At 56.2% G+C, this 22,488-nt stretch overlaps 1 protein-coding gene across 2 annotated transcripts in view; it reads right to left on the bottom strand.

Annotated features, from left to right (window-relative positions):
• Window positions 1–22,488, bottom strand: part of SPECC1L (sperm antigen with calponin homology and coiled-coil domains 1 like) — a gene marked incomplete at both ends in the record, with an annotated part of 66,344 nt that overhangs the window by 1,912 nt on the left and 41,944 nt on the right. Inside the window, 2 exons of one of the 2 annotated variants that reach the window (XM_080717911.1) lie at window positions 421–537; window positions 19,606–19,708. In XM_080717911.1, coding sequence (XP_080574037.1) covers window positions 421–537; window positions 19,606–19,708 — 220 coding nt within the window. The remainder of the gene's footprint in view (window positions 1–420; window positions 538–19,605; window positions 19,709–22,488) is intronic. The other variant, XM_080717910.1, reaches the window with a different exon arrangement.

The following is a 22,488-nucleotide window of genomic DNA, read 5'->3' as shown; positions in this document are numbered from 1 at the left end:
CAGCTGAGACAAAGCCCATTCAATAGAGTTCTGGGTGGGGCGTGGTGTTCTGGTCTCCCCTGTGCAGGGCTGGGGTGCCGTGGGCGAGGTGGGGAGCGGGCCAGGGGCTCTGAGCCCGTCCCCTGAGGCCGAGGAGCTCCCTGGATGGGACTCCCCAAGCCCTGGGCTATGATGCTCGGGCTGTTCCTCAGCACTTCCGAGGTCCGTGGTGCAGAGTAGCCCTGGTCCTGAGGGCATCCACAACCCTGCCTGGCCTGCTCCGCAGCCCTTGATCCGACTGCTGGCGCCCAGGGGGCCCGGCTGTGTGCAAGTGACGGACCCAAGTGGGACGGAGGTGGGCAGTGCTGCGGATGAAGACAATGCCGAGTTCCCTTGCTCCCATCGGCCTCCCTCCCCGCGAGGACTGCCCGGCGGCCTCACCTTGTCCTGGCTGCTCAGCTCCTGGTAGGGGATGTGGGCGGGGAGGTAGGTGTGCAGGAGCGCGCAGAAGGCCAGTCCATCATTCCAGCTGCTGCTGAAGTTGGTGATGTCAATGTTCTGTGGGGAAGGAGGTGGCGGGGTGAGAAGTGGCCTCGGTCCCGGAGCTGCTGGAGAGAGGAGCAGCCTCTGCCACCGAGGCAGCCCCGGCCGCACGGCTCTGGAGGATCCCGCCTGCTGGGGGCTGCATCCCGAGACCCACCCGAGGGCCTCGCCCTGAGGTTGCCTCGCCAAGCCTGGCCACGGTGAGTGGGCGACGGCCAAGGAGGCTTAGGACACCAGTTAGCAAGACGCAACTCATTTCCCGCGTGCAGAAGTGCTTTAAAGACCCTCTAGGTCGGCCCATGTCTCAGAGCGTGCGCGCACACGCACAGAGGTGCCGCGACCGCGCTGAGCGGCTGGGCCTTGAAACCACACGGTGCTGGCCATCAGCCCCCCAGCCGCATGCTCACAGCTGGGACGTAACTGAACCCGGCTGTGGCTCCTCGTGCAGCCTCCAAGAGCCACTGCACCCTCAGTCCCTGCCCATGTCTGACTGAGAGGCGCTCCAACTGCACAAAGAACACATTCGGAACGTCTGCTTTTAGCTGGCGTGGCGGCCCACGCTTGTAATCCCAGTGAGCCCGGAGGATCATGGTTCAAGGACAGCCTCAGCTCCCTAGGGAGGCCCTTTGCAACTCAGTGAGACCCTGTTTCAAAATGAAAAGGACTGGCCGGGCGTGGTGGCGCACGCTTGTAATCCCCGCGCTTGGGAGGCGGAGACAGGAGGATCGCGATGCAGGTTCGAAGCCAGCCGCGCTGGCGTAAGAGACCCTGTTTCAAAAATATAAAATAGGTCTGGGAGTGTAGCCCGGAGGAAGAAGGGCTTCCAGGAACCCCAGTACCACCAAAAAAAAAAAGGACTAAAAAATAGGACCAGTGGTGTAGCTGGGAGGTAGAATGTCCCTGGGCTCCTTACTTGTAAGAATCCTTTTGAAGAGGAAGCTACGCGTTTACATTCTGGTAATTCACACTTTATGTAAGTGCCACAAACTGAAAAAGAACAGTTCCCACGCCGCTCGCCGTTCCGGAGTGTAAGGAGCAGCCAGGGACGGCAGACACCACTGGCGACCGGAGAGCAGTTCACGGGCTTACCCCGTGCTTTAGCGTGCTTGGCCCCGCTTCACTGACAGGTCCTAATGACAAGAGGGGCTCAGCTCTGAGCGGGGCAGCTGGGGCCCGGGGACCCAGGCCTACAGCTGGGAGGCGGCCCCTCAGAGCAGGAGGCCCGCTCCTTACTCTCACCGAGTGGATGGCCTTGTCTGAGCACACGTGCGTGTGCACACACTCCTCTGGCATCACGTCCCCAGCTCCCAGAGCAATTATGTCACGGGCACCTCCCCTCACTAACCGACCACCCGCTGCTTCCAGCACCTCCATCTGACCCAGACGCTGACCGCAGACCTTAGCAGCTGTTGAGAGGAAAGAGGCCAGGAAGAGGCGGCACGGGGTGGACGCCGGCCAAGAGCTGGTGGGGCTGGCCCGGCTGACATGGGTACGGAAGGCGCGCCCGTCTTGTGTCTGCTGACCTGAGCATCCCCAACACCTGGGCCCGGCCGGACTCCGGCGGCCAAGTGCCCGCCCGAGGAGTTCTGAGGATCTCAAAATCGATGCTGCCTGGCAGTTACTGCCAGATGCAGCTGCGCTGCTTGCATGGATGCACGCACACAGATGCACGCCCTCCCGCCCACACGCCTCTCTTATCTCATCTGAACCCCAGTAAGTAGCCAGCCACGGTGACCAGCTCCATCCAGAAGAGACCGCGGTCACTCCAGAGCAGTGACCTGCCGCAGCGCACCGCGTCCTGCCGCGGAGCTCTTTACCCCAGGGCAGTTTGGCTTTGCTCTGTTTTGCTGTTAGGCGTGCAAGGAGGGCACTGCCCGGCACCGAGCCACACCCAGCCACCTGGTGCACCAGGAGGCCGTGGCACAGAGGCCAGGCGGCGAGGCCTTGTGCAGAGCCCGGCGCCGGGAAAGTGGCCGGCTTCCCTGGCATTCTGTATGGTCTCCTGGGGCTCTGTGCAAAGTGCCACACTTCTGAAATGAGCGTGGACTCGGGTGCAAGGAGTCAGGAATGGAGACGCAAGACAGGTGAGGAATGGCCTGCGCTGACTGGTCAGGGCAGAGAAGTCCGTTAAAGGCACTAAAACCAAAGCCGGGCGTGGGGGGAGGCTGCGACAGGAGGACTGCAGGTCCGAGGACAGCCTCAGCAAGTGGTGAGACTCGTCAGCCTGTTTCCAAAGAAGCAGTAAGTATCGGGCTGGGGGTGTCACTCAAAGGTAGAATGCCTCTGGGCTCGATCCCAGCCCCCCCCCCCACTAAGATAAATAAATAAATCACACACAGAGGCCCAGGGAGCTCCGAGCCCTGACACTGGGCTCCACCGTCCTCGTGACCAAGCGCTGATGAAGGAGCGGAGGACGTCCGTCCTGCTCTGCACGGAGCAGGCAGGAAGCTCTTCCACAGCACGCGGCTCTGAGCAAGGACAAGGTCGGCATCTGGCCGAGGTCACTCGTTCTGGGGAGACAAACCTCGCCTTCCTGCATGGCTGCCCTGGACCCGGGGCTCGGCGGGCTGCAGACGTGCCTCACCGCACGCCTGCCTCGCTGCAGGGCTCCCGCGCGGCCGCCGGGCCCTGGGAACCCCGGGCTGGGGGGGGCAGCTCAAGGCCCTCCCTACCTGGAACCCCAGGAAGAAAGCCTGGCCCCAGGGGTGCCAGTTAGTGTGTGTCCCCAACAACAATTTCAGATCAAAACGAAGTCCACACCTGGGCGGGCTGGAGGGAGGCCAGGGTGGGCCAGGGGCACCAAGCACAGCCACTCCCGCTCCGTCTCTACCACCCAGAGGCCGGGAGGAAGCCGGCAGCCCGAGAGCAGTCCTGCTTTAATCCCACCCTCACTTGTTTAATGTTTGGGATGGAAAATAATGCTACTGAAGTGACGCCAACGGGCAGAGTCTGCAGGAAGCACTCTGCAGCTGAAACGCACAGTGCTGCGAGGCGGCGGAGACAGGCCTTTCCTTCTCTGACGAGGACCAACGAGATACGAGTCACAGCCACAGACACCAAATCACCGCCACCAGGTGCTCCTTGCCCACCCCGGCCCCACCCCACCGCTGCCACCCGCACCTGGGCAGGAGAGCCCCGTGAGCACAGTGCGCGCTCCCTGCCCTTCCTGAGGAGGGGCGCCACTCTCCTGTGTGAGGGCCAGGGGTCCGCCTGGGTGCTCCTGGTGACCGAGGGCACCACTAGGCACCACCAAGGGCAGAGGGCAGGCGGGCGGGGCCAGGCCTGACCCCGGGCTTTAGCTAAGAGGACGTCTAGGCGCTGTCAAGGGCGATGAGCAGCTGGCCCGGTGGACGTGCTGCACCCCACGCAGGGCTTCAGGGCTCTGTGGCAGCAGAGGGCGCCACCCCAGCCAGGCCCAGCCACAGAGCCGCCCCCTGCAGCCCTGCGTGGCCCCACTTGCCCGCCTGTCAGCTCCACCGCTCTTCAGTGAAGACCTGGTGCAGGAGCAAGCGCTCACCTCGTGCGCCGTGGCTGCTTCCTCCTCTCTTCCTCTGAGGTTGGGATGAGGAACTGCCATAACTACCACCCAAACCCCAACTCCCGAGCCTCACTCGGCGCACAGGGCAGGCAGCGCCGGCCGCTCGAATGGCACGAGGCAGGCCTTGCCGGCCGCGCCGACGGGTCTCCACAGGTCTGCAGGGGCTCACGGAGCAGCATGGACTGTCAAGCAGGTCAGAGGCGCGTTCTACATGTGTCGACATACCTGGAAGACCAGAGGACCCGGTGCTCACGAGGCCGGCGCAGCGGGCAGTGCTGCAAGGGCCATGCCCGGGAGGGAGGGAGGGCAGCCTCCTGGGGAACAAGAGCCAGGGGCACAGGAAGAGCGAGCACGGCGCTGCAAGCCCATAATCCCAGCACTTGGGAAGCTGAGAGAGGAGGATCGCAGGCCAGCGGCCAGCCTCAGCAACTTACTGAAAGCCTGTTTCAAACTAAAAAGTCAAAAAGGCTTAGTGAGGCCCTTTTCAATTTAGCAAGACTCAGCTTCAAAATAAAATGGGCTGAGGGTAGGTGGCTCAGAGGTAGAATGCCCCTGGGTTCACTCTTCAGTCTGTCTGTCTGTCTGTCTGTCTGTCTGTCTGTCTGTCTGTCTCTCTCTCTCTCTCACACACACACACACACACACACACACACACACACACACACACACACACACACACACACACGGGTTGAGGATGTAGCTCAGAGGCAGAATGCCCCTGGGTTCAACATTTAATTCCAAAAACAATTTTTTTAAACTAAATAAAAGGGCTGGAGGTGCAGCTCAGTGGTAGAGCACGTGCCAAGCCCTGAGTGTGGTCCCCAGCCCAGCAAGAAATATCCACAGAAAGGGGAGAGCAGTCCCGCAGCCCCCGACGCTGGCTGCGCCTGGTCACCCTGCCCGCCGAGCAGCGGCATCGAGGGAGAAGCGCCACCGTGCCCGGCAGAGCTGGACTGGCAGTCCCCGGCTCACGGGCGGCCTCCTCACACCTTTGCTTCACAAGGTGGCCCAGAAATGGGGGTTGGTTTAAAAGTGGCCTACTCAGTGCCAAGGGCTTCCCTCCTGGGCGTGCCAGCGGACGTGCTGCGGGTCAGCGGAGCGCCCGGGGCCCTGCGTCCCGCCTCCCCCACAGGCGCCGCCTGGCGGGCCAGGAGGTCCTTCCAGAACAAGCTCTCCTTGGCCCCAACTCCCTTTCCTTGGAGTTTCGGAAGACGCACAGTAACGGGGCCTTCCCATCGTGCACCTCCGCGGCCGCGGGGCCAAGCTCTCTAAGAAGGAAACGATTTTCCTTTGAAAACAGGCACAGGACACACACCAGTGCTCTAATGCAAGTTCCTCCGTGGCGAAGTCACACTTTCCGTTTAGGTCTCAGGTCAATTTAGGCTTTTCTGCTCCTGCTCCATACGCTGGCTCTGTGTGCTGATCGAGGTATGAGGCGCGCCGGTCCCTCCCTCGCCCGGGACACACGGCTGCTGTGTGACAGGGTCAGGGTCTGGTCACAGTGCTGCCGGCGTCTCTGCACACCCTAGAATTGAGGTGGACTTAAAGCCCTCTCGAGCTGCAGCTGCAGGTGGTTTCCCTGCAGGACCCCGCCTGCCACCTTTACAGGGGAGGCAGTCTCCTCCAAAGCTTTCAGGGAGGCCTCAGCCCCTGTTCTGTGGTACAGTGAGAGCTGTTTGGGGTTTTTTTTTCTTTCTTGCGGGACTGGGGATGGAAGCCAGGGATATTCTACCTCTGAGCTATACTCCCAGCCCTATTTTTTATTTTGAAACAGGGTCTCACTGAGTTGCAGAGGGCCTCACTAAACAGCCGAGGCTGGCCTCAAACTCCCCTGCCTCAGCCTCCTGAATGCTGGGATTACAAGTGTGTGCACCATGTCTGGCTTGAGAGCCATTTGGGAGTGGGGCATGAAAGCCAAGCAATTACACAAATCTCCACAAATAATCACAAAAATGTCACAAGATATCTGAAAATGTTTTAATTTGCCTGAAGTTTATTTAAGGGCCATAAAATACACCCCCAAATAGTGCATGTTCTTTAAATAGCTATTAAGGTCCTGCTCTATTTAAGGAAATGCCATTTTTATGGCCCAAGAGGAAGCAAAGGGCGTGACTCATGTCTCCTCACCCATTCCCTCACGCCTCGGCGCGGGCTGCGGAGAGGAGTCCTCACGGGAAGCAGCGAGCCCGAGGGGAGCGCGCCGCGCCACACACCGCGCCGCACCACGGTGCCTGGGAGCCCGAGTTGGGCGCGAGGGGCGCCCTCTGTGTGCACGGTAGATCTGGGGGATGTAACGTACAGGAGAGAACTTATATCTCTTCTGGGAGTGCTGTTGAAACGCAGAAGGTCTGGGGTCTTGGAGGGCCGCAGGGCACCTGCTGGGTGCCTAAGTGCTGCGTTGGCAAGGGGAGGGGTGCATGATGCAGCCAGGCATTGGCACGTCATGGCAGGGACGGCCATGAGGGCCGGCGCCTATGGAGACAGGGCCTGCTTCCTGCACACGGGACTGGGTCGGAAGGGCTCCAGTGAGACCCACCGACTCTCACTGTGCCCTGATGACCTGCCAAGCTTTTCAGATTTTCCTCTGCTCGGCCACAGCCCGGAGAGGCTGGCCCCACTGGCCAGAGTGGGTCTGGCAATGTTTCTTTAAAGATCTCCCTTCAGCCGGGCGTGGTGGCGCACGCTTGTAATCCCTGCACTTGGGAGGCTGAGACAGGAGGACTGAGATTCATGGCCAGCCTCAGCTACTTAGCGAGGCCCTCCATAATTTAGTGAGGCCCTGTTTCAAAATACAGAATAAAAAATAGGGCTGGGAGTGTAGCCTGGAAGTAAAATGCACCTGGTTCAATCCCCAGTACCGCAAAACAACATCAACTCCCTTCAGGTGCCTCGAATGTGCAGCCAGAGGGGGACCACCGGCCTGAACAGGGAAGTGCGAGGGGTGAGGTGTCTAGGTGTGGGATGAGTGACGGGCAGCCCAGCCGGAGCCTCTGTGCTGGGAAGGCAAGGGAGCCATCACGCCCGCGGAACTGTCTTGACCGCACTGTGTGTCCAGGAAAACCAATGGCCGATCGAGCTTCTCTGCAAAAAGGACTTCTACGACGGAGGAGTGATGGCAGTCTGGTAGGGACACCTGATGATTACTGGCAGTGACGTCACGAGGCGGCCCGCCCGCCCCACTGCTCAGATGCACATCAGGAGCCTCTGCTGAAATGCGCCCGAGTCCAACCCACCAGCCAGTTTACACCAGGGACGGCGTTGTGGGAGATCGCTGGCAAAACCTAACATGTGGGTACTCTGCATGACACAGGATCCCACTCCCCCAAAAAGAAACTGCAAGGAAAAAAGAAAGAAAGAAGGGAGTTTACAGTCTGAAGGAGACTGGAAAGGGGCACACGAGCCAGATTAACGCGGGACCCATCTGGATCCCGATACAAGCAAGCATTTGGTAGTAACTAGGTTTTGCTTTGGCTCCTGCTGGGTAGCGGGGAGGGAAGACCCCATGCCGATGACCTGCGGCTGCGGGTGTGCAACAGAGACAAGCGCCCCAACTGTAAGATGAGCAAAGCACGCCAGAGAAGACACACTGGTGAACAGCAGGCACACGAGGAGACGCACACCACCTCTGATCATTAGGGAAATGCAATTAGAAACCGCAAGGAGCCACTTGACGCTCATCAGAAGGCCTACGGTTACGACCTAAAGAAAGATATGCTGGGGATACAGCTCCGTGCTAGAGCATGTGCTTAGTATGCGTAAGGCCTTGAAAAAGAAGCAGCAGCTACTTAGTGAGGCCCTTTGCAACTTAGTGAGACCCTGTTTCAAAATAAAGAATAAAAAAATCAAGCCGGGCATGGTGGCGCACTTTTGTAATCCCCGCGCTTGGGAAGTGGAGACAGAAGGATCCCACAGGTTCAAAGCAGTCATGCTGGCTTAAGAGACCCTGTTTAAAAAAAAAAAAAAAATATATATATATATATATACACACACACACACATATATATATATAATAGGTCTGGGAGTGTAGCCCAGAGGTAGGTTTCTAGGAACACTGTACCACCAAAAAAAAAAAAAAAAAATCGGAAGCCAGGTGTGGTGGTGCACACTTGTAATTCCAACGTTCGAAAGGCAGAGACAGGAGGATGGGGTTTCATAGACAGCCTCAGCTATTTAGTGAGGCCCTCTGCAACTCAGTGAGACCCTGTTTCAAAACAAAGAATAAAAAAATAGGGCTAGGGGTGTAGCTGGGAGGTCACATGCCACTGGGTTCCATTCCCAGATCTGGAAAAAATAAAGGGGGGCTGGGGGTTGGAATGCCCCAGGACCCCACCCCACCCCGCCCCAGACAAAAACCTCTGACACCAAGGACAAGAGCAGCCTCCTGTCCTAGCCCAATAAACGCACAGCCTTTGTTTTCTCTAAAGCTATTTTCTCTCAAGAGCGCTCAGATGAAAAGCACGCTGCATTAGCACAAGATCTAAAACTCCATTCATCTGCAACCCACCAAGATGTCTCCTGCCTAGGTCTGTTGCTGTTTCCCTCTCCCTCCTGGGCCGGCATCATGGACCCTTGGGGTGGACATTGCCTCTCCCCTCCCGCCAGCCCTTCTCTGGCACTGTGGGTCACTTGTATGCAACAGTCCGACCTGCTGTCTGCAAGCTGTTCTCAGACTCTTCTACCACACGCATCCTCAACTCGAGTACAGGCCACAGAGCACAATCCCCACCTCACCCCCTACAGCACAATCCCTACCTCACACCATATAGCACAATCCCTACCTCACCCCCTACAGCACATCCCTACCTCACACCCTAGAGACAGAACCAAAAAACAAGCACAAGTCAATGTAAAAACAAGGAGAAAGTCCCTGTGACCTTGGGTTAGTCACACATTTCTTATCTCTAACATAAAAAGCAGGCATGTAGCCAGGTGTGGCGGTGCACACTTGTAATCCCAGTACTTGGGAGGCTGAGAAAGGAGGATCACAAGTTCACAGCCAGCTTTGGCTACTTAGGCCCTCTGCAACTTAGACCCTTTGTCAAAATAACAAAAAATAGGGCTGGGGATGTAGCTTGGAGGTAGAATGCCCTTGGGTTCAATCCCAATACTACAAAACAAAAACAAAAACAAAAACAAAAACTACAGCCGGGCGTGGTGGCGCACGCTTGTCATCCCTGCGCTTGGGAGGTAGAGACAGAGGATCGCGCAGGGTCCAAACCAGCCGTGCTGGTTTAAGAGAACCTGTTTCCAAATAAAAATGTAAAAATAGGTCTGGGAGTGTAGCCCTGAGGTAGAAGGGCTTCCAGGAACCCCAGTACCACCAAAAAAAAAAAAAAAAACAAAACCCTACAAATAATAAAATTTTATAAATTGAATGTTATTAAAATTAAGAGATTCAGGCCGGGCGTGGTGGCACACGCTTGTAATCCCCACGCTTGGGAGGCAGAGACAGGAGGATCACGCAGGTTCGAAGCCAGCTGCGCTGGCTTAAGAGACCCTGTTTCAAAAAAAAAAAAAAAAATATATATATGGTCTGGGAGTGTAGCCCTGAGGTAGTAGGGCTTCCAGGAACCCCACCCAGTACCACCAAAAAAAAAAAAAAAAAAATATTAGTTACTACACAATTCCATGATGAAGCAGGTGTGGCGGCGCATGCCTATAATACCAGTATACGGAAGGCCAGGAAAGGAGGATCGCAGGTTCCAGGCCAGGAAAGGAGGATCGCAGGTTCCAGGCCAGGAAAGGAGGATCGCAGGTTCCAGGCCAACTTCAGCGACTTAGTGAGATCTTGGTTCAAAGTAAAGAAAAACAAAGCTGAGTGCGGTGCCTGCCTGCAATCCTAGCTCTTGGGAGGCTGAGATAGGAGGATCACAAGTTTGAGGCCAGCCTCAGCAAGTAGTGAGTCTCTTTCCAACCTAGCGAGACGGTTTCAAAATAAAAGTAAAAGGGGGCTGGGGGTGTAGCTTGAGATAGAATGTACCTGGGTTCAGTACCACTGAACGAGTGAATAATGAATAAAAGCTGGGAGTGGAGCTAGGGGTGCACTGCCCCTGGGACTCAATCTCCAGCACCAAAACAGAAAAGAAAAACAGCAAGAAGCCGCAGTGAGCGTCTCCTGCCCGTGCGGAGGCTGGGGAGCACGGCAGGCGGAGTGGCTTCGGCGGGGGCGCCTCCGTGCTGGCGCGGCCTGGGGGGGCCGGGAGCCCGCCGCGCGCCTCGCCGTCACTGCGGCTTGCATCGCGATGCGGGACTAACGCGCGGTCAGCGGTGGCAAAGAACGAGCCCACGGTGAGACCCCACGTTGCTCCTCAGAGTCCACCCGGTCCCGGGGAGGAGACGGAGGGAGGGAGACCCGTGCACCCTCCTGGCGGGTGAGCAGAAGGGCGCAGCCGCTCCAGAAGACCGCGGGGCCTGCAGCTGCGCGGCTGGACGCGCACAGGCCCGCACCCCGGGGCCCTGACCTCCCGGGCGGCCCCGGACCAGTGCCAGCGGCTCACACGCAACACGGCTGCCTCGCACAACACCCGTGTAAAGCCGGGACAGCGCGCGGGCGCCGTGTGGCGCGCAGATCCACCACCTGTGCGACGGGGGAGGGCGGCGCGGCGCGGTCACGTCCACCCTCCGTGGTGACAGCCTCACCGGCGCGTGGACGGCGGCGGCGCCCGGCGTGAACTCCCGGGAGACGCGGCTTGTTCTGTCCATTACGCCCCGCACAGCTCTGTTTTAAACGGCACTCCAGGGTGCGGAGACATCCAGCCGTGACCTCTGTCTCCTCCAGCGGTGCACACCTTCAGAGCTCTGAGCTGGAAGGCGCGCAGGCTTCGACCGGCAGGGCCCGTGCGCCCCTCTGGGCTGGCGGGAGGCGACGCCTGCGGGAGGCTCCTGGGCGGCCCTGAAAGGCGGACTCGCTCCCGGTGGGCGCAGGGATGTGCGGGGCCTGGACTCGGCGATGGAGCCCGGCGGCGCGCAGTCGCCCCCACACTGCTCCGCCTCTGCTGACCCCCTCTTCGCCGCAGTTTCTTTAAGCAGCACGGTACGGTTGTGTCGGGCCAGGATTGGCTCACGAGCTTCTCTAATTACTTATATAAGGGACGGAATTTTCCCAAAATGGCCACGGCAAGCCTTCCTGTCCCGTATGCTCTCTGAACCTGCCACCTCCTCTCAAGAGGGGGCACACCTCGGTGACTCTGCCCCCAGCACAGTGCCCTTGGAATGCAGCCTCGAGAAAAGAGGCTGCTCGCGGGCCTCCCAGTGACGGTCCCAGGGAAAGCTGGGCCACTGCCATCACCCCGCGACTCAGCCTTCCAGCAGCACCCAGCCATCTCGGGCACGAGGAGCTGGCGCAACCCCACCCACCCACCTCTAGACTCCAGGGCTAAAGGGACGATGTCGTTATTTGAAGCCATTAGGTTTCGGGCGGTGCTGAGATATGAGCGGGCCAGCCTCCAAGCCCATCCCGCAAGGAGACTGGCTTGCTTTCCCTCCTCCCGGGCCTGATGGAGAATTACCGCTCCATGTTATTTCTCAGGAGGCAGTAGTCGGGCATCCTACAAACCGAGCGGTCACCCTGAGTGGCCAGGCTGAGCACTCAACGGGAGGCGGCCGCCTCTGCAGACACCAGGCTGTGGTGCCGCAGCCGCCCAGAGCAGGAGCCCAGGCGAAGCGAGGCGGCGGCGCGCCCATGAGGCGGGAGGGAGGGAGGGCTGCGCGCCATGCAATGGACCACAGAGATGATCTGACCCAGACGCCTTGATGATCCTGCTCCTAGCACAGTAATGAAGCACGTCCTGAAAACGTCACGGATGCACTCTACTTCGCAGCATCGCTCATAATTAAAAAGCCTGCCAGTGGAGAGTCCTGACGAGGAGGGGCGCAGCTGGAGAGGTGGGGGCGCTCTCAGGCACGCATGCGCCCCTGCCCAGCCCCTATGATCTGGGCTCCCTTCATGACCTTCTCCAGCGGCTGAGGACAGAGGTCTGGGTGCTGATTCAGTACCCTAAGTTAGTACAGTGAAGTTAAACACAAGTCCTGACAACCAAACCCTTTTCTTTTTTTGAGGTACTTGGGGTGGAACCCAGGCGCATTCTACCTCCAAGCTACACCCCTAGCCATTTTTTTTTAATTTGTTTCAAAACAGGGTCTCACTAAGTTGCAAAGGGCCCCACTAAGTAGCTGGGGCTGTCCTCGAACCACGACCCTGCTGTTTTGGCCTCCCAAATGCTGGGATGACAGGCATTCGCTACCATGCCTGGCCACCTTTTCTATTTTATTCATTCAGCAGGCTTTCTCTATGTCATCGGCGGGAGTTCCATGGAGACGAAATAAAGGGACGAGAAAGAGCCTTGTGCTGAGGAGAAGGGTAAGGATGTGGATTCTACTGGAGCCTTGGAGGAGCTCGAGGGGGCCCGAGGACGCCCCTTCCCTCCGCCGCACCAGCTCGGCCCACCGGTCGGTCGGGCCACAATCCACTTAACTCCTGCTGTGTCCAGAGCAGGCCCTGCCAGGCAGCAAGAAGGGCACCACACTGAAAGCTTTCCAAACTTGCAGGCGTCGTGCAACTCTGAGACCTGCTCCCCCGTGGGCGTGAAAACCGGCACCCAAGTACTGGCCTCCGCAATCCCCCCAGCTCTCGCCTGCGCTGGGAAATCTGGGTCGGGCTGATGGGTAGTCTCATCCTGGACACTAAAACCACTGATCAAACTAAGCTATGTTAATGACACTAAGTAATCAATTGGAGAACGTACAGCTCTGACATTTCTGGAAACAGATGTTAACAGTCGCTGTCAAAATCATACTTAACAGAATGCAGCAAGTGCACTTGTGTTCAGGAAAGCTTTTGTTTCCCAGCTGCCATGTCTGGCATGCAAAGGGCTCCCCTGGAAACAGGAAGCCCTCTCTCCCTGCGCCTCGCCTCTGCTGTGTAGCAGGATCGAGAAGAGCCCAAGCGAGCACTCCCTTCCCTCGTGGCTGCCTGGAGGAGCCAGCGCTCTTGCCTGGCCGCCTCCAGCTTCCCGGATGATGACATCTTGTCAGCAAGAAGCCAACGAGGGACTCTAGCTTTTAGCACTTCACGTGGAGAGCTTTCGAGCTCGCGGGCCCCAGAACCGTGGGTGGGACCACACAGCGGGCCACTCGCTCTCCCCTTTGTCCAGGTATTTTTAACCCCTGGAACACAGTCATCTTTATAAACAATAAAGTCTTTCTGTATACTTGGTTGCTACGCAAAGTGACAATGTAAAATGAAAAAATTAGACGCTCAGCCTGGATCTGACTCAGATCAAAACTTATCTACTGCCTGCAGCACCTTTTCCCGCTCCGGGAAGCTGTTCCTGTGACCTGAGACTCCAGTTGTGAGGAAATTAAGCCAGCTAAGCCTTGCTCTAGACCATGGAGAACCCCTAGTGCACCATTCCCCGCATCTGTCCACTGGCAGGCCTCTTGCTAGCCGCCTTCCTCCCTCCTCTAGCCCAGGCCAACTCCACTGCAGGAGGGGAGAAGGTGGGGAGGGACAGAGCCAAGTCCTGTGAGGAGTGCGTTCAGCACTGTCAGAGACGCTCACGTCATGAGAGGCGGGCCCACACCACTACTCGTGGAGTTGTCTCGTTTTGTGTGTGTGGTATGGGGACTGAGTCCATTCTACCTCTGAGCTACAGCCTACGCCTTTTATGTTTCTGGTGGAAACAGTCTCACTAGGTTGCTGAGAGCCTGGAAGCTGCCTCCCAGTGCTGGATCACAGGAGTGCCACCGCGCCTGGCGAGCTAGCGCCACACAGGTGTCTGTGGTACAGACGCCTGCACAGAGGCCCAGGCCGGTCCCTGGACCCGGGAGCATGCGCATCTGGAATGGCAGATGTGGCTATGGACGTTAAGGGCAGGCCTCCTGGACTGTACAGATGGCGAATCTGACCAAGTCCCTGGTCGCAGGTGATCCGCGCAATGTAAGAAGGCCGGGCAGGCCAGTGCTGGCTCCAAAGAGGGCGGGCGGGCGCAGGCGCCCAGGGCCGGGATAAGCTGATGACGCACGCAAGCTGATGCTCCTGTGAGGCCTCCAGAAAGAGCCCTGCGCCACCGCCTGCCGGGAGTCGGTCTGTGCTCCGCTTCACACCCACAGACCCGGCTGACCATACGCTGGGTTTGTTTAGCCACTCAGTGCGTGGTAACTGGCTGTTTGGAAAACAAATACGGTATGCTGTGAGTTCTCTTATACAGAAAAGGAAATGAAGCCCAGGGAATTACCTGGAATAAATGGAGAAGTTTAGAAGATCAGAATCACGTGACAGAAAGCCTCAAGACCACAGGCAGCCGTGGCAACACTGTGACCACACTCAGCAGAGACCTCTCCCGCCTTTGGCTACAGCATAAACACACACCAAGTTCCCAAATGGTGCCGGTGGCTAGAAGAATTTTCACAAAAGGAACCTGGCACAGAGCGACCCCAGATCAAATGGCTACAACTCGAATCCTGAGAGCACCCTGGGGCTCCAAGGCAGCGGGCTCCCACACCCCGCGGCCCATGTTCTCACCGCGCTGCCATCGGCTGCTCCCCGCCGCCGGCCAGCTTGACACCGAGTCCTGTCACCCGGGCTTCGCCTCCGTGCGCCTCTGCTCAGTGCTGCGCCGCACCCGCGCGCGGCTGTTTCCAGGGAGCCTGCTAATGCTACAACTGGCCGCTCACCTCTTGATGACTTGGGCTCAGACTAAGGCTACTTCAGGCCAGCTTTGGGGTGAATGGGCAGGCCCAGCAGGCTGCTGGCTCAGGGCACGCGTGAGCAGCCACTACAGGGTCCTGCCAAAGCTTTCCAGATCCCCGGCCACCACGCAGCCCGTCAGCAGCGCGCACGCGCTCTGGTGCCTCTGCCTCCCGCAACGCCGGCGGCCGCCGCCAGAGCCGCGCACTCTGTAACCATCAGCGGTAGTGAGCGTCGATGCTTTACTCTAGTTCCCGATGACCAGGGACGTCAAGCACTTTTCCAGATGTTTACTGGCCTGTGGACACTCTTAAGTGAAGAGCTTGTGAGGTCCTCTGTATAGTGTCAATCTTCCAAATTTGTTTTCATGACTGAGCTACACCCCCAGCCTAATTTCATTCTTTATTTAAAAATAGGGTTTAAGCTGCGGAGGGCCTCACTAAGCAGCTGGGACTGGACACGAACCTGCAAGCCCTGTCTCAGCCTCCCAAGTGCTGGGGTCACAGGGGCGTGCCGCCACGCCCAGCGTTTTTGACTGAGCATTTCTACCACGACAGTCCCAGCCTGCCCTCTGGCACTCCAGTCACACGCGCCAGGCCTTCTGCTGTCTCCCGTATGCCTACTCTGCTGCACTGGGGACAGTCTACCTCTGAGCTATACCCCAACCCATTTCTAGTTTGTATTTTTATTTTATTTTACTTTTTTTTTTTTTTTTTTTGGTGGTACTAGAGATGGAACCCAGGGGCCTTCTACCTCTGGGCTATACTCCCAGACCTATTTTATATTTTATTTGAAAACAGGGTCTTGCTAAGCTGCTGAGCGCCTCACTGAGTAGCTGAGGCTGGCTTTGAACTTGCGTGATCCTCCTGTCTCAGCCTCCCAAGCGCGGGGTTTACGAGCGTGCGCCACCACGCCCAGCCATTTTTATTTTATTTTATTATTTTTGAGGTACTGGGGATGAAATTCAGGAGCATTCTACCTCTGCGCTATACCCCCAGCCCTATTCTTTTATTCTTTATTTTGAAACAGGGTCTCACTGAGTTGCGGAGGGCGTAAGTAGCTGAGACTGTCTGCGAACTGTGATCCTCCTGTCTCAGCCCCCTGAATGCTGGGATTACAAGCGTGCGCCACCACTCCTGGCTTCTCAGTAACTTATTATGACCCCGGTTCCAAATAAAAAATAAATATGTTTGGAGATGTAGCCTAGAGGTAGAAGGTTCCTGGGTTCTATTCCCGGTACCACCCAAAAAAAAAAGAGAAAAAGAAAAACTGTTAACCTCACTGTCTGAGGTTGTCTTTTGCCTGGGGGATGCCCGGCTTAGTAGCTCTGAATTCAAATTCTGGTCTCCCCGCTCACGGACTCTGGAACAAGCGCTGACCACTGCTTTCTGTGTGGCCTCTAACCCACGCACCAAGGGAAACACGGCCAACGCGAGGCTCACCCAGAAGCTCTTCTCTACAATTCTGGCTCCTGTCAAATTCATCCTGGCTACCTTGGGTAACCCCCAGAGCCTTCGGTAACATGGATTCTTTGTAGTTTAAACAGTCTTACAGTAGTCTCAGCAGAGGCCTGGTCTGATTTCTACCCTAACCAGAAACCGAAGTCCATACTGAGTTTCAGTTACCGAGGAGTTCTCTACTAAGTGGACCACACGCTTCATGACAATGGAAACCACTCCTGCCCCAGATCTGTCTCAGCACTCAGCACCTGCCTGGTGCACGCCGACAAAAACGACAGCTAGCTTTTGTGCTGGGGATGCTCGGAGGCCAGTAAAGCACAGAAGCAGAGCCTCGGCCGGCCGGCCCGGCAGCACTGCTTCCTCCACCGAGCTCGCAGCGTGCGACCTTCGGCCAGCGAGGGCACCCTCGATAGGGCTGCTCTCCACGCCGGTCTGGGGGTGAATTACCCCAGGCAGCGCTAAGTGCCAAGAGCTTTTGTTCATTTCTTAAAACTATTTTGTCCTAGGTTAAGTGCTTTCATTGTCCTTTGATTTCACTAATCCATTTCTAAGTCTGGCATTTTATCAGAAAACAGACTTTTTTGTTCAAAATAAAGGTATCTCAAGACAACCTTCCGAGGTGTCTTGATTGCACTCAGGCTTTTCCAGAACAAGAAAGCAACAATATAATAGAAGTTATGTGCAACATATATCTATCTATATATATATATTTTTTTTAGTACTGGGGATGGAACCCAGGGGCACTCTACCTCCGAGCTCCACCCCGAGCCCTATTTTTTATTCTTTATTTTGAAACAGGGTCTCGCTGAGTTGCAAAGGGCCTCACTAAGTAGCGGAGGCTGGCCGTGAACCCAGATCCTCCTGTTTCAGCCTCCCAGATGCTGGGATGACAAGTGTGCGCCACGCCTGGCTGTTATGTGCAACATTTCAAAGAAAAGCTTATGAGAAGATGGGTTAGCTGTTCTAGATCACAGATCCCCGTGGAAACAGCTACAAGAATGAAAAGTGTTTGCTTCCAGAAAGCAATTCTGGAGGAAAAGGAATGGAGTGCTTCACTGCCACCTCTCACAAAAGCACTTCAGAATTAACCAAAGCTAATTCTATATTTAAATTAAGTAGAAAAGCACAGTATGTACAGACTGAGGCGCTGATTTAAACGAAGGAAGAGCGCCCTTACGGACGCAGGCCCGGGAGCCCCTCGCAGCAGCGCAGGCCCCACGGCCGTTTGTGCTGCTGGGGCTTCGGTTCCAGGTTGCTACGTCTGACAATAAATCAGAACATCCAGGCCTGTTCAACACTAATATTCTAGGATTCTAAAACTTCAGTGAATAATAAATGGCAGTGCACAATTTAAAAAGGAAAATGTATTTGCTAGATAAAAGGCAGACACACAAACCTTGCTGTGTAATGGATGGTTAATGAAATTACAGGGATCGGCAGCGATTTGCGGACGGCTCTTAAAAGAGTTGGCGAAAGGAGATAGGGGATCAGGGAGTCTATCTCTGCTGATGAGGCGGCGGCGTCGATTTAAAGCGCGCATGGTCCAAACATCACTGCCACGCTTGGGGCCTGCGAGGGCGGCGCGTGCTAAGCGTCACGTACCAGCTCCTGCCCTGCTGGTCCAGCGTGACCACCTGCGCTTTCCGCAGACAGTGCGGAGGCCCGAAGCTTTGATCCCAAGGCGCGCCTAAGCGTGAGCACGCGCACCGCACGCGCGGCGAGACAGGCGGGGCTGGCACTTCCTGTGCGGCTCGGGACAGACGGAGGACTCCAGCTGATGCACCTTTCAGTTTTAAAAGATTATGCATTGCAGACGAATTTTAGCTTACAGACCTTGAAATTTAAAAAAGCTCCATATCAATTTTTAAAGGACAAGAGCAGATAATCTGTTGCACAGGAAACAAAGGTAATCTCCTCTTAAAAAAAGGGCAAATATATATGTATCATTACACAAGGGCCCACAGGAAGTACGTGTGGGGGGAACTGGGTTTAAAAGAAAGATTATCTACTGCCAAGTGCACGGGACGGTTTTAATAGTCTCACCCCCACCCCTCCCATCCTCCTTTTTCTTGTACCAGGGACTGAACCCACAGGCATTCTACTTCTGATCTGCCCTCCCCCAGAAAACTGCTTTTACTACTGAGGGTCATACTAAATTGTTGCGGCTATCCTCCAACCCGTGACGCTCCTGTCGGGCGTCCCAGAGTGTGCACTACCACACCTGGCTCAAGACCGTGGGTTTGACAGGTCGCCATTCTGTTACACGTCCTGTGTCCTCGTGCACGTAAGCACTGAGCAAAGGAAAACTTGAAGTTATTCATTGATATAACTGGTTTGTATGTATTTTTCAATATAACACAGTGTGAGTGTCTTAAGATCATAGAACTGGAAGCAATCAGGGGCATGAGTTAATTCACTAGTGTGTGTGTGTGTGTGTGTGTGTGTGTTTTACTGGGAATTGTACCCAGAAGTATTCACCTTCGAGCTGCACGCCCAGCCCTGTTGTTATTTTAGTTCAAAACAGGGTCTCACTAAGATGGGGATGGCCTCGCTAAGTAGCGGAGGCTGGCTGCGAACCTGCGACCCTCCTGCCTCAGCCTCCCATGTGCTGCACGACACCTGGCTAGCTTGAATCACTGTTCTGATGTGTGGGTTATCTCCATCTAATCAGCCTGATTCATGTAAGATTCCATTAGAACCGAGGGTGGTACTTTAAAAATTATCTGTAATGACTAAATCTAAGTAGTATTCAAGAAAACTTAAAGCTCATGTTAAAAGACAACACCTAGTAATGTGGAAGAGCCAATCATTAAAGTCTATTCAACCCATTTCTGCTTACTGGGAGATCAGTGTTGCGAGTGCATGTGAAATGGGGGACCCCCAGCGCCCCCCCTTCTGGGGCCCACTCACACTACACCCTCTTTCCACATCCCCAACCCACCTCCCTAGAGAGAAACTGGACACAGGATGGGGAGGGGAGCCAGCCAGAGCAGGACCCTCTCCCATGGCATTAGAAGGGGGAGGGGCGGCTGGGGTCTCCCCACCATTCTCCCTCCCTCCAAATGTGTTACCCCCAATCAGAGTTAGAGCCTCCTCGTTCCCCTTTGCACCCGTTGGTGAATCTTTGGCGATGATTTTGGCCCACGGTCACTCAGGCCGCTCGACCCTGCCTGGTTCCAGCCCCATCACTACTTACGTGGGCTTATTACAGCCTGGTCCGTGAAACCTACGTTTTAAATGAGTGAACTGTACTTATGTGACATACCGCAAACAAGGCTTCCAAGAAATCTCTCTAGCCACTGCACAGCGCTGGCCCGAGGGCCGCCCGCCGCTCAGAGGGCGCCTCCATGCCTGCGCCCGCTCACCTGGCGCCCCTCGCCTGGCGGCCCCCTCCTCACCTGGTAGCCTTCCGTCTTCTCCTGACACCACTTCAGCAAGGCGTTCCTCTTCGACCCCCCGTACTCTCTCGCCAACGCCGACAGAGGGTCCTTCCTTTCTTCCCTGGCAGGTGAAAACAAGGACCCCAAGTTGAAATGCTTTCTCTTTGAGCATCAGAATAACAGTACTGCACTAGCTGGCATTTCTGAACAGAGGCGATTCACTGGCAAACAGAGGTTTTCATTCATTGGAATTTTACCATTAATTTTTAGTTCATGAACCATGGCTGTTGAGTTTTGACTCTCTGAAGGTTGGGACTCTAGCCACCACCCACATGAAAAGAGGCAAGAAGCCGGGCGTGGTGATGCACACCTGCCATCCCAGGACTTGGGAGGCTGAGACAGGAGGACTGCAGGTTGGAGGCCAGCCTCAGCAAGTAGTGAGACTCTCATCAGCCTAGTGAGACCTGTTTCCAAATTAAAAAAAAAAAAAAAAAAAAAACAGACTAAGGGGTAGCTTGAACGTAGAATGCCTCTGAGCTCAATCCCCAGCACCCCCCCACATACATGTTGCTGAGGCTGTCCTGCCCCCACCCGCACTGCAGGGATTAGAGGCACGCCACCACACCGGGCTTCCTGCCAGTCTCCATGCTTTTGGTTATTTTATTACCTTTCATTTCTATTGTTTTATGTTTAATCATCTATCACGTCAGTTTCCAAATCCCTTCCTACAAAGGGCAAGGCTGGACAAGGTGAAGGGGCCCGACAGCTCTGCCTTGTGGGCTCCAAGCTGGGGAACAGGCAAGAGAGAGAAAGACGCGGTGACCACCAAGAAGCGTCCCTTCTACGAACATCCGGGTGTTTACGGCTAAGCTGCGATGCGGGCAGCTGACGGGGACGCAGGCCCCACCCGCAGGGAACTTCCTAGTTACTATGCCATCGGCATCCTGCAGAAGCCTGGGGGAAGGATTCAATGGCGAGGCTGGGGCGCAGCTTGGCGGTGGGGTGCCTGTCCGGCATGCATGAGGCTGGGCTGGATCCCCGCACTGCCAAAGGGGAAAAGAAGATTCAGTGGTTATATCCAGTTGGTCTGACAACATCGCAGCCTGCAACCCCAGCTATCTGGGAGACTGAGGCGCGAGACCTGGAAGTTCAAGGCCAGCGCGGGCAACTTCGGGAGACCCTGTCTTTAGAGAAGAAGGCTGGGGATATCGCTTGATGGCAGCGTGCCCCTGGGTTTGAGTCCTAGTACAAACACCACGCGAGGTACTTTATGGCACTGGTAATTGCCTTGTAGGCAGAATAAATATTTTGCTCCAGATAAGACACTGAAATAAAAAAGATCCTGCGATCAGCCCTGGATGGCACAATGGGGGCATCGACCCCGGGCGCCGCCCAAAGCCCGCCAGCAGGTGTGCGCTGGAGAACGGAACATACAACAGCGCCTGAAGAACAGAGTCTTAGGATCTGACGAGTGCCCTGTTCTTAAAAGACTGGTCTGTTTCCATGATTACAAGCAAAGACTCCAGCCATCCGCCCCACGAACTCAGCACCCCAATAAATGCCTTCGACGACGAGCATCTCAGCATCGTCGGCACAGCACTGTGTCGGTACCCACCATGAGGGGGGCTCTGAAGTCAAGACGCATTCAGAACCCAAGCCCTTCTAACTGCAGGTATGCTGAAACACTGCCAAGTTTTGTTTGCTTTTAGAACCAAAAGCAAAATACTGTCAATGCACAGACTGTTGTCTTGAAGAAATACACTTTTGTGTTCCATACCAGCCCACCAGGCTCCTGCTGATTTTAAGAGTTCAAAATTTGGATAAGGTCAGTGGACTGTGGGGCAGAGACTACAGATAACTTGCTAAGAGATGTGAGGACCACAAAAGACAAGCCGAAAAGCGGGCGAGAGAAGAAAAGAAGCCGTCCGCGCAGCGCGGCATCACTCCAGTGGGTGTGAAGGCTGCCCCGGCCCGCGCGGAGGCTGTTTTAGATGCAGGTTCCAAGTGTGAGAGTGACCCCTGTTCACAGGGGAAGACGCAAAAAGAGCTCCCTGGGTGCACAGGGCCACCGCTCGTCACCACGTCATTCCAAGACGAGGGGACTAAGGCCGGGCCCGCCGTGCTGAGCACCGCAGCTCTGGTGTGGGGGGAGCAGGCCCGCCGTGCTGAGCACCGCAGCTCCTGAGCAAGAACAGCGGGCATGCGGCTCCCGAGCCTGCTGGGCAGAGGTGCCCGCAGGGAGCTGGTCACCGGGGCACAAGGGGAGCGCGACAGTCCTCCTGCACGGCCCTTGGGCTGGACCTTGTTCCCAGAGGCGGCCCCTTCGAGGTGGGGCTTTCGAGGTGAAGTCCTGATTGTCTGAGGGGCTACGTACCAGACGTGCAGATGAACACACAGCTACATCCCTGGGGCCTTTCTCCTCCTCCCTGCCTCTCTCAATACCGCTCCACAGTGTTCCCTCTTTCCAGAATTTCTGGCATCGATCTTTTCCTCTTAGTCCAAGTGGCTTCTGACATAAGAGAACTAAGACTGGACGTCAACTCACGTTTTCACACGCTGCCCGCCAATTATTAACGCGGCATCTCATTCCCCAGCCTCCAGCAAGAACCACCGGAGCCACGGGCGTCTTCCGCGCCTGCGGCCCTTCATGAAGCCCGTGGCTTAAGCAGTGGGCCTCCTGCCGCCGCCGCACGCACTGCTCACCCGCTATCGGCTTCTACCACACCAGCGCCTGTGCAGGCTGTGTCTAGGGCACTGGGAACTGAACCCCGGGCGCTCTGCCTCTGACATACACCCCAGCCCGGGTTCATTTTTTATTTTATTTATTTTTATTATTAACTTATTTGTTTGTTTACTTTTTGTAGTACTGACGATGGAGCCCAGGGGCACTCTACCTCCGAG

Source organism: Muscardinus avellanarius, assembly GCF_963383645.1.
Source record: "Muscardinus avellanarius genome assembly, chromosome: 21".
NCBI classification, from domain to species: Eukaryota; Metazoa; Chordata; class Mammalia; order Rodentia; family Gliridae; genus Muscardinus; species Muscardinus avellanarius.
The sequence above is the reverse complement of the archived record's forward strand: the minus strand, read 5'-3'. Positions and strand labels throughout refer to the sequence as shown.